This window comes from Dermacentor variabilis, chromosome 4 (genome assembly GCF_050947875.1).
Source record: "Dermacentor variabilis isolate Ectoservices chromosome 4, ASM5094787v1, whole genome shotgun sequence".
Taxonomy (NCBI): domain Eukaryota; kingdom Metazoa; phylum Arthropoda; class Arachnida; order Ixodida; family Ixodidae; genus Dermacentor; species Dermacentor variabilis.
This window is the reverse complement of record NC_134571.1, coordinates 89,905,942-89,918,400: the sequence shown is the minus strand read 5'-3', so window position 1 is coordinate 89,918,400 and position 12,459 is coordinate 89,905,942. Positions and strand designations below refer to the sequence as shown.

Sequence of the window (12,459 nt, the reverse complement as noted above, 5' to 3'; positions counted from 1 at the left end):
CGAAAGATGGCCCTTTTCAAACTTCGTCCACGTGGCATCATTGCCGAGACAGAAACCATGGCGCCGAGATGCCGCTAAGAGTAATAGGGAACAACCGAGGGGAAAGCACTACGAAAAACCAAAGTCCCGCGCTTGCAACCAACTTCCCTCGCCCCTATCTCCTAGCCGCGAGGCGAGGCATATCCCCACTTTCTCTGTACCCGCTCCTACCCTGCTGCGTTGCTGTAACGCGAGGCAGAGACGGATAGAAGCGCTGGATGCCTTGTTTTTCCTTCTCCGCGAGTGTGTTTGTGCGGGCGCGTTTCTCTTTGCGCGTATGCGCACTCTCGTGCGTGTGCGAGTACGTGCGCGCGAACGACTGCTGCGCGCCGCCTCCGTCCCCGAGGCACGGCTTTCTCATTTCCGACGCCGACCGGCGCCTATTCCGGTCGGTGCAGAGAACCCGCCGGACTTCCTGGAGGCCTTCCAGGACCAGCTGCTCAAGCCCGGCCTGCCCGTGTCGCTCAAGTGCTCCGTGACGGGCAACCCGCTGCCGCAGATCTCGTGGTTCCGCTACGGCCGCCTCCTGGCCGACCGGGCGGGCCTGCGCATCGGCGACTTCGTGGACGCCTCCGGCGTGGTCACCAGCTTCGTCAACGTGTCGGCCGTGGCCACCGAGCACGGCGGCGTGTACACGTGCCGCGCCGAGAACGAGCTCGCCTCGGCCGAGCACACGGCGCGTCTGTCGGTGTACGGGCCGCCGTTCGTGCACCGCATGGACAACGTGACCCACGTGAGCGGAGCCGACGTGCGCCTGCAGTGCGCCGCCTCCGGGTACCCCATCTCGCAGGTCGTCTGGAAGAAAGGTGCGCTCAGTGCAGCGCGTGGACGCCAGATGGCGCCGCCTGGCTCTGGGCCGCACAAACAAAGGGCAGACGTACACAGGGAGAGCACGAACAGGCTATCATAGCAAAAGGGCGAAGAGATTCCGGGATAATGAAACATAGGGCATTGTGGGGGCACAACAGGTATGAAGTACTGAGAGGTATTTGGAAAGGAATAATGGTGCCGGGGCTTACTTTCGGGAATGCGGTCCTGCGCTTGAGGGCAAAAGTTCAGTCGAGACTAGAAGTAAATCAGAGAACTGTTGGAAGATTAGCACTAGGTGCCCACGGTAAAACCACAAAAAAGGCAGTACAGGGGGATATGGGCTGGGCATTGTTCGAAGCACGGGAGGCTCAGACTAAAATCCTATATGAAAAATGCCTTAGGAAATTGGACGATAATAGGTGGGCAGCTAAGGTATTTAAATACCTATACAGAAAGAGCACTGACTCACAATGGCGGAAAAGAACTAGGAAGCTAACCAGTAAGTATGCCAGACACGAGGACGGAGAAAGACAGTGCATTAAACGACAGGTTAAAAACGCGGAAGGTAAAAATTGGATAAATTCAATGGGAAAGAAGCATAGTGTTGAACTATATCGATACTGGAAACAGCAGATCAGGAAGAAAGCATATGATAACTCAAGACGCAGTGCCCTACTCTTTGAAGCTAGGTCAGCATGTCTTAGAACGCGCAGCTATAAAAAGAAATTTAACGAAGAAGAAGACACATGTACTGTGTGTGGTAAATCTGAAGAAATAATAGAACACCTCATACTAAGATGTGGTGGTATCCGATGCCGATGCGGGCACAGACATGCTTCCTGGCGCCCTAGGGTTTAGAGATAACAATAGTCATGTAAATAAATATGCGGTGGAAATTGGCAAAAAGCGATTGGAAGATTGGTGGTTCAAAAGCAGAGAGGCGACAAGGTTAAAAGTTTAGGAAGACGTATTTAAAGAAAATGGCGAATTTTAATAACTTGCAATAAAGTTAAACAAAAATAAAAACTGAGCATGGTGGCAACTGCCATCCCCCCTTTTGAAAGGGGACGCTCCTACCTTCCATCCATCCATTCGCAAAGGAGCAAATATTCGCAACAGGGTCAGACTCGGTTCTGCCGCAGAAGAAAGGCCGTAGACAACTCGGCACGTTGTAACGGAATATGCACGTATATATCTAGCCAGCCAGAAGCGTGTGAAATGTCCGTGTTCTGGAAGCGCAGATATTAAAGATGATTGGAGCGTTAACTGGTCAACGGTGGAGATAAGCAAGATATGATAAGGGTGTTGGCGGAAAGAAAAGCAGGGAAGAGGTATGTCGCCACAGGCATAGGTAACTTTATGAGATGAAAGAGTTAGGCAAAACGCTAGGTCATGGTATATGGCAGTTCATGTAAGTAGCTCGCACAAACTAGTTGATAGTCGCCACCCCTATTCAAAAAATTTAATTAGGTTCTGGGCTTTTACGTGCCAAAACCACTTTCTGATTATGAGGCACGCCGTAGTGGAGGACTCCGGAAATTTCGACCACCTGGGGTTTTTTAATGTGCACCTAAACATAAGTACCGCGGGTGTTGTCTATTGCTTATTGCTTAGGCACCTTGCCAATAGACAAGGTGCCTAAGCACCTTGTCTATTGGCTATTTCCTCTGAAGACGTGTAGAGCCTATCGTCCGCGTATTGCAGAGTTCTGCCTGTAACGACGCGAGATATACCTTTGCACTTGTGCATCTTCCTTTCTGTCGATGACTGATGAGCTTCTTCGATAGGGCAACTTACCTCGACGAAGCCTTACTTTCCTTAATGATTTTATGTGTTAAACCTTCCAGTCGCACTGTGAATGTGAGATAGCTCGAAAGAAAGTGTTCCTTCAGAGACGAAAGTTCCCGCATCACGCATGTGAAGAAAAAAAAAACGCAACTGTCACGATCTACAGCCTCGCACTTCTTTCATAGACTCGGGGAATTCACCGCACGGTATTGTAGGCCACACACTAACACAGGAATCACATTTCATTTGTATTGTGACAACCATGGTGCGTAAACCTCTGTCGCCAAAAGTGCATCTTGCGATACGGAATTCAGACAATGTGTGCACCCGGGCACAAAGCAGCCATTCAGCGAGATCACATGTATTCCGTGCAAAACTATAAAGAAACGAACGATAAGCAGACATATCACAAAAGTCGTTGCCGACATCACTGCCCTCCTGCAAGAAATATACCTTGGTGGTGCGTGCGACAGTCCGTTCCGCGCATGTGTTGTTGCAAGTTGTTCATAACACCCACAGTTTGCATCTTTCGCCTCTTTTGCGAGGTTTTCCTGTGACAGACGGGAGTATTGAGCAAAAGATAATTTTGCCCGTCATGTCTATCAGTCCGTGCTTTTCGGGGCACTAATTACATCAACGTAACGCGGAGATATCATTTCGTGGCGGCTCATGGCAGATACTACTTGCGACATTGACCTTCTTTTTTTTTTTTTAACCACTGAATTCCGGTTGCCGGGCACATTGCCTAGCAACCTGTTCCCCTTCGAAGCCTCCGTCAATATTGATTACCAGGCCGGCACACTGGGACATATTAGACGCTACCTTGGCCTTGCGCAAATATGTACACGTAGCGGATTGCGTGTCAGGCCGATCCGTTTTTTTTTTCTTCTTTTTTTATGATGTCCCTCACCCGTAATCGCGGCACAACGGAGTGTTCCGGCATCATCATCATCAGCCTAGTTACTCCCACTGCAGGGCAAAGGCCTCTCCCATACTTCTCCAACTATCCCGGTCATGTACTAATTGTGGCCATGTTGTCCCGGCAAACTTCTTAATCTCATCTGTCCACCTAACTTTCTGCCGCACCCTGCTACCCTTCCCTTCCCTTGGAATCGGCGCTGCGCTGTAATTACTACAATCGCGAGTCCCGGTATTTCGTTGCATCATGTAACGGAAACGTTTGCCAGCGACATCAGCTGCCCTGAGAAATTACATATATATTGATTAATAAACCACCGATTTACTTGTTTCGCAGAGAAGCGATGTGGAGAGAAATAGGGTGGTGCGGTAACCACAACGCTCCTACCAAATTTTGTATCAGGAACCAGATGCACCGCACAGGCCACGCCGCTGATCGGAGGGCAAATAACGTGCAGGCCTTCGAACCTCCCCTCCCCCCCCCCCCCCCCCCCCCCCAGCTTGGGAGAACCTTAATTTAGGTTCAGCGTAAACTGGCTCATGCGTGCTATAGGGGATGTTGCCCCCCTAAGCATCTTTTTCGCTGATGTCTCCCGCCTATGAGTAATCTGCATGAAAGCTATCGGCTATAACTATAAGTGACTCAGTGAACGTGAACTCAGCGACCGTCATACCAACGTTCACTGAGAGTTTATATTATTACCTTATAAACTGCATCTATCTTTCGAAGTATTTTTATGTTGCTTATTATGTACATTTTTTTATGTTGTGATGTGTTGCCATAGGTTTTATTACTTTAACACTGTAGAAATTGTGTAATCCGTTCTTTGTTTATAACCGCAACTGACGCCTCTTTATCTATATATTATTATGTAACTAAGAACAAGAGGTCCCGCTGCAGTTTCTAACTGTGGGACCTCTTTCTGTATAATTTCTACTGCATATATGTACCGCTAATGAATGAAGCAATAAACTTGAAACTGGAAACTTGAAAAGTGCCGGTTCGTAGGCCTGCATATTAGACATTGTCTATCTTACTATAGTATTCTTCAAAAAGTCTTATGGCTACATTCTATAAGAAATATAGGGAAAGGGGATCGACAGTCAGCCTGTAATCTTCTCTTTGTACTCGAGGTGCCGGCATTATTCACGCCTTCACATATTTTTCTTTAACGTAATGTCTTCGGCTTTCAGACAACGAGAAGCTGCGGCCTTCGTCCAGAATCCTGGCCAGTGACAACGGGACCTTGCACATCGTTCACGTGACCCAGAGTGACCAAGGCTGGTACGAGTGCGCCGTCAGCAACCGCAGGGGAAATACGGCCGTCGGTTCCATGTACCTCAGAGTCATCGGTAAGTGAGTTGTCAACGGCACGGCGTTCCACGTTGATAGCATAATAATAATAATAATAATATTTGGGGTTTTACGTGCCAAAACCACTTTCTGATTATGAGGCACGCCGTAGTGGAGGACTCCGGAAATTTTGACCACCTGGGGTTCTTTAACGTGCACCTAAATCTAAGCACACGGGTGTTTTCGCATTTCGCCCCCATCGAAATGCGGCCGCCGTGGCCGGGATTCGATCCCGCGACCTCGTGCGCAGCAGCCCAACACCATATCCACTGAGCAACCACGGCGGGTACGTTGATAGCAGGACATGAGAACAGAGGGCCACAAGGGGAAGAAGGCTTAACGCTAAGTCCCGTTGTTTTTCTTCTCCGCTAACAAATTAGGCGAATGGCTAACGTATTTATCCTCTCGTTTACCGGCGGTGCCAGCCTCCACTGATTTCACTGAGCAAAAGTTCACGTCTGCGTGTCTACCCCCCCCCCCCCGGCCCTCCCCTAAAAAGTTCGTTCTCAAGCTTATCAGCAGGAGATGGATCTGCGTGTCCCCTGGCGTCTTTGTCAATGCGCGGCCATGCATAGATGGCCTCCGAAATTCGGAGGAACCATCCGCACGAGCTGAGCATATCGGAGGCCGTCGTTTAACATCCGCTAATGACATGTCCCCGCTAAACGCTAAACTAATCATTGACATTCATAGCCTTCGAGGTGGATCCGCGCGCAGGGAGGAACTACGTGCGCAGCCCGATTTAGAAGGCTATGTGACATGTATACACATTTTCGTTAAGACCGTTGGCGGGATGCGGTTAGCCTGACTGCGAAGCGGGAGGACGCCAAGGCACACCACTCCCCTCTCCGCTGGCAAGCGTTGGTTTAAAGACTGTTTTGGTTCCGTCAGACACGGCGAGGAAATTTCAAATGCCACGTCTGTCACAGCTAAATGTGTTTTTACAGTTGGATTAATTTACAAATGTGTGGTGGTCCACTGTAAGCGTGCGCGGTCTTGCTGTTACTATCACAAAGAAAAATTAATTCTGGTGTTTTACGTGCCAGAACCATGATCGTATTATGAGGTACGCCGTAGTGAGAGATTCCGGATTAATTTTGACCACCTGGGGTTTTTTAACGGGCTCCCAATGCACAGTACACGGGCGTTCTTGCATTTCGCCCCATCGAAATGCGGCCGCCACGGCAGGGATTTGATCCCGCGACCTCGCGCTTAGCTGCTGCTACCACCACGATAAATACGGTATCTGTAAAGTGTGGTGTAAGCAAGTAGTGCTAAGACAGGACGGAAGAGTATTACGAATCAAGATGAGGCACGTATTTGCAGAACCATAGACGAGAATCATATATAGAGGCATAGTAGGAGTGATGTCGATTGGATCAAAGTATCACGCTGATGTCGCAAACGGAACGAAAAAAGGCGGAGGTTAATATGCTTTTTTTTTTTTATTGTGTAGCGCATCAAAAATGGATATGAGCTTCCCCTACGAAATGTCCTATATTTATTGCCACATTAATCGCCGTTATTACGCCACTGCTCAGTCTACCCTCACTCGGCCTCTCACCCCGCCGTCTCGCATTCGCCTCGCATGAGAATTTTCGTGCGCGAAGTGTTTAGAAAACCTTTCGTTTCTGCCTGCAGAGCGTGCGGTGTACTTCGATTACATCTCACTATTTCCATCTACGCACCCACTGAGCGTTACATGAATTAGTCGCCTAGCCATTCGTTTTAAAACAGTTATTCACTTCTGTCGTTTATTCCTTGTTGTTGTTGTTGTTGTTGTTGTTGTTGTTGTTGTTGTTGTTGTTGTTGTTGTTGTTGTTGTTGTTGTTGTTGTTGTTGTTGTTGTTGTTGTTGTTGTTGTTGTTGTTGTTGTTGTTGTTGTTGTTTTGCGTCCCGTTCGAATTTCACACCTGGTAATTTGTTAACATCTTTTTGAGCTTGATCGGTATACCAATTCTTTCTTTTTTTTTTTTAGCTGCATCAAATTTTTCAAAATTGCCTGTGGCAGATCGCACAATTATAACCAATGAGCTAAATTACTCTGTGAAGCGGCAATTACTTCCACAAGAAAGCAAGATGCTTAATTTAACAATTAGCATAATTACATTAACGCACTCTTTAATAGCGTTATGGCACATATTTCTATCCATGAATTGTAGGGGGTGAGTTCGCCAGTTTGGAACGAATGTTCAGGACTACACCGGTTTCGGTGTAATAATTTTCGGTCTGTCCGGCGAATTCCATTGGTGTCACAGGTATTTTTTGCTTCAATGCAAGAAACAACGTTTTCATTAAAAGGTAAGTGGAACAGTTCATTTTTACCGCACGTTTAACGGCGCATATCTCAAAACCGGTACCATCTCCAGAATTCGTTCCAAGTAGATATGCCTGGCAAACTCCCTCGGTAGAATGCGTAGATTGAAATGCATGCCGTAACGTATCTATTCTAAAAGTTAATTAGTGTAATTATGTTAATTGTTCAATTAATCATTTTGATTTCTCGTGGAAGTATTGGCCACTTCCTCGAGTAATTTAGTTTAAGGGTTAGAACTGTGTTATTTGCCACAGGCAACTTTTGTTTTAATTTGGCGCAGTTAAAAAAAATTACCCCATACACGTTCTATTATGTTGTCTTACCTTGCAAGATGACTTTGATGGTACGGCTCACTCCTGAATAACGGTAACCTAACAAGAGCGAAGCATCGTATTTCCTTTAATATAACGCAAATCGGTCATATAAGTTATACGCAGATGCGAAAAAACCGGAAGCACAGGCGTTCGGCGACTGCGCCCCCTCCCCCCGCCCCATAGCGTTCGATATTTCAGTGCCCGATCGTGAATAACGGTATCATAACCAAAGCAGCGCGTCAGATTTCCCCTGTAACGTAATGCAAGTCGGTCAGACAAATTAAACTTTGTTGCAAAAGAACCGGAAGTGCAGGCGTTCGCAGCCGTAAACAGCGTCCGAAATTTTAGTGCGACTCGCCTTTCACAGTGAAGGCTACCATGGGACCAGGCTTCTTCGCCGAGGTCGCGCGATTCTCATCATCTCGTTTACGAAGAAACGATTTTGACTCTTACTGGAATGAAAATAAATGGCGCGCGAGATACGCCGAAAGTCTTCTATTTCCTTCTTATATATGATCGTCGCGGACACTGCAGAACAATGTTTTATTGGAGTAAGTCTCAGATTACGCCGTTCCTGCACAGTGATCCGTGAAGACGAGAAAAAAAATGAGAATGAAACGTAAGCACGTACTCGGTGGAAAACGACGCATAGTCTTTGGTGTGGCATGTCAGTAAACAGAATAAGAACAAAGGAAGGCTAAAACAACTTTCATTCTTTACTTCGAATGGTTTGCCACGTGACCTAATGGGAAAATGAAATATAAGATTGTTAAAGTTGATTATAAGGATGCAAGTTCGTTCCTGTGAAGACACTGCAGCGTATGTCGCATTGAATTTGCAGGCTATGGGCTTTGTATGAGGTCTAGCTCCTGGCAGTTTTCGAAATAAGTTTGCACCGTGTGTGCATTTTTACAGCTTTTTTTGTACAACCGCCTCGCTCTCTACACTCTTAAGCAATATTACACCCTTTTGCCACACAACAAAAATCGTCATCTGTCTTGTCCGCATTTACTTTCTATAACGCGGCGAGCCCGGTACTCTCCAGTAACGAACAGCATGCGCGTTATCAGCATGACATAGCATTCCCGACAGGAAAGTAGCAGGCGCGGCGTTTCCAAGAAAGGAAACGCAAGCAAGGCAGATGACGATTATCGTTGTGACAGATATACACCCCAACGGGTGTACCTTTGTCTAAGAGTAACAAAACAGTGAATCACGCAACTAACGTTTTATTGGGCACACCTGTGCCCAATAGAAACCCTAGCGAGAGACACTCAAGGCAGAGCGATAGAGACTAACACATTCGGCGATCGTCAAAAGTATGTTGTGTGGGTCAAGCGCGTCGGCTTTTATACTTGACTCGTCGAACGTTCCAGCGCAATCGCTGGTGCCTGCGTGCCTTCCAGAAAGTGATACAGAATTCATGTGGCGCATATAATCTGATTGCATAAAGCTCGGCGAGAACATAAACAACAGATATAATTAACGATAACATTCCAGTAAGTTCCAAATCGTGTTGGCGCGTCTTGCGCTGCGCGATAACGCTAAGTTGCCGACCCACCGGCTTCCCAGCCTTTCGCCCACCCTATAGACGTCTGAGATTGGCCGCGTCAATCTAGCGCTCAACCTTCGGCTTTATCGACCTACAATTGCGTCATCGAATCCCGCTCCAATAAGTCGCGCATATATAGCTATTTTTTTTTTAATTTCCCCGCCGTCCGCCTATACGACAATCTATATGTAAGACCGGTTATTTCCTTTCGCCGAAGTCGACCGGCGCGGCTAAACGAAAGGGGCAAGATAGATCCACGTACGTGTACATATATCGAAGAGTGACGAGCTGAAAGGTTCGGGCCAGGGCCAATCGGTGTCCTTCATTCACCATTGCGAAGAGAAAGGCCGAACCGAAGAAAACAGAACAACTGTGCCGGCACGTATAGAGGCGCATAGGAGCCGGACGAAACCGACGAGCGGCCCAAGTGATGCCGCTTCGCTGGGCACCACGCGTCACGGCACGTGTTTGTGGTTGGCGCCGCCAGAGAGAACTTGTACGCTGGGCACATCGATCAAACTGCGAGAGGGAACAAGGGTCCGAGCCCACCCTCCCTATCGGAAATGCACGCGTGGGCCCCGGGTGCTCGCTCTCTCGCCCTCGTTCCGACCCTCTGTTTCGCTCAGCGCACCTCTTCCTTCTATGAAATCAGGCTTCCGTGTTTTCACGCGTATAACAGGCACCGAATATATAGTTTTGCGCTGACGACGATTCGTCAAGTTTTACGTCAAAAAACGGCAACCACGCAAAGCCTGAATGCGCGCTCTTTCCGTGTTTCCACCCACCGTCGTCAGTACGTCTATTTTGCGTAACGGGATTACCTAAAATACAGAAATATTGAGCTAGCGCTTAAAAGACGCAGAACAAGGCCTAGACGCACACAGGAAACGGCGCTAGCTTTGGAGTCTATTTGAAATAAAAGAACCAAAGCAGGTAAAAACAAAAATTGTTTGATGTTACAACACAACATTTTCTGTTTTTTACTTGCTCTTTTTGATGACGTATTACATGTCGCCTTTTTTAGAGTTGCCGACCTTTCGAACAAACCTTCAGTTGCCAGTCAGCGCTGCGTCCTGCCTCTTCTCGTGTCTTGGCTTTTGCCCTACAGTAGTTCGCGCTCCGAGCTAGCCACGCTTCCATGCCCCTTCGCCCAATTATCGCTTTTTACCGACTTGGAAGTGAGTACGCGGACGCCATGCTTCCATGTATATATATATATTTTTTTTTCTTTTCCTGGGAAGTGTAAACAACGTTTCGGTAAACCTCGTGACTGAAGCGGACGGTCACCAAGGGTCCTTCGACGGATTGCAACGGTCAAAGTGCTTGTGATTACACATCAGGAGCAGTCATTCGAGTTGTTAACATTGTGACGGCCAAATGCAGACGTCGTGCATACAGATAACTCGCACGTACTTCAGGACTCGGACGAAATAACGATACTACTGCAGTTCTTTATTCGTTTACTTTTCCGTCACTTTCTTCACCGCACCGCCTTTATCACCTTGTCGGACCGCTCGGCGTGGCATGTGATAAGGCAAGATCAAAGTAAAATATTATCTGGCTCTATAGCCTTACTTTATGCATTTGTGAGACCGTACGCGGATACTCTCCCTCTCGCGGCACGGCTATGGACCAAGTGCCTTAGGAGGCACGGGCGAATTAAACGCGCCGCTATGCGGTAAGCGCCTTCTCGTGTGTGCGGATAGAGATGGACAGAATATAAATACGAGACCCCCCTTCTCTGGCGGGGTTTCTTGCGCGTGTCCGGGAAGGCGGACGCTGGCCCTTCGCTTTGGGCAAACACTCGATCACCGAGCAAGCCTTCTTACTGCGAACAGCGCGATTCCCGTTAAAACGCGCCTGCCCGCCGCGCTGATTCTCCGGCGCCGCCTTCATGTGTCTTGCGTCTGTCAGGGACGAGTGCCTGGTTGGCCGGGCGCGTGCGATGGCGTGTTCGAGAGTGTCTGGGTGCGCGTGCCGTTATGTGCGCGGCGAACATGTTTGTTTGTTTGTTTGTTTGTTTGTTTGTACGTGCGTGCGTGCGTGCGTGGCGCTCTTCCGAATACCTTGAATTACCTGCTTCGTACAATCCGCGTTTTAACGAGTTGTATCATCTATTTCGTTTCAATTAATTGTTGCAGTAACTTACAAAAATCGTGGCAGCAGCGCACAATTTCCAGAAAGGGCTAAGTACTTGTTACAACGTGTCGTTGTAGCTTGAGGTTGCGCTTCCGGTTTTAAAAAAAAAGCTCACCGTGCGGAATAAACCGGACTTCAGAAAAGCTTTGTCGCTCGTTGTTCGGACAGTAACCATACATACTTTCATATGCAAAACAATTTCTTTTGTTTTCTTTCATCGCACGAACTCTTAAACAGCGGCAAAGGTGGCTGCAATTCTCAGCCGACCAATAATAGTTTGTCTTTTTTTTTTTTCTCAAGCCCAAAAGGAAGAACGACTACAAGGAGAAAGAAACAGGGGGAAGAAAGGGAGTCGGTTGGAGATAAACAACTCCAGTATTCTTTTTTTCTTCGAGGCCTCTACACGCATTGAGCTTCAGCCACACAAATATGCATGCACGGCCATCGGCAAATATCTACGCGGTACATAAATATCATAAAGTTAATCTTCTGAATTGATAATTGGATTCATCTTGAAATTGCCGATTGTATTCTAAATCGTTTTATTACTTCCAGATTGGCTGCTTTTTAGTAAATCAAACGTTTTCTTGTCTCACTTCCTATTGTAAACTTTTACCTCCTCTCTCAACTCTCCCCCTCTCGCCCATTTAGGCGAACGCTTAAGCGGACGTATAAGCACGGAGTCAGTAAGCGCCACGTTTTGAGGAGCAAGCGAGCAGGCAAAGCTGCCCGGCTGAGAAAAATGTTGCATAAGAGAGGAATAATTACTGAAGAAGTAAGAAGAGAAGAAAGAATGAGAGGACCAAATAAGCGAAGAAGCGAAAATTCTTCTCGCAAGCAATGATAAGCTATTCTGGTACACCGTGTCGCGGCAGCCTTTTTTCATTTATGTCTCTCGTTTCTCTCTCGTTTCAAAATATTTTGTGCTCGCTCTCCGTGCATTGGTCGCCTTGTTATCTGCCACTCGATTACGGAATGGTTGCGTTGCTCAACCTGCAGCGCGTAAATTTAAGCGAGATTTTGAAATCGTCTGCGAGCTGCGCCGAAGTTGCCACTGGTCTCGTTAACAAAGCATAAAAAAAATAACGTTCGTGTATACGCTAGCAGAAGGAAATTTTAATGCTCGCGTCATAATGCTCTTGATAGAGATGTTGGTTATATTGTACCTGACACTTCGTAGACCCGGTTTGCAATCTCCCTGAAATGAGCACGAGCGCATCGTTTCGGA

At 47.5% G+C, this 12,459-nt stretch overlaps 1 protein-coding gene across 1 annotated transcript in view; it reads left to right on the top strand.

Moving 5' to 3' along the window:
- Window positions 1-4,916, top strand: part of LOC142578271 (cell adhesion molecule Dscam1-like) — a 119,917-nt gene extending 115,001 nt beyond the window's left edge. The window contains exons 5-6 of the mRNA XM_075687672.1: window positions 438-845; window positions 4,750-4,916. Coding sequence (XP_075543787.1) covers window positions 438-845; window positions 4,750-4,916 — 575 coding nt within the window. The remainder of the gene's footprint in view (window positions 1-437; window positions 846-4,749) is intronic.
- Window positions 4,917-12,459: the final 7,543 nt, after the last annotated feature.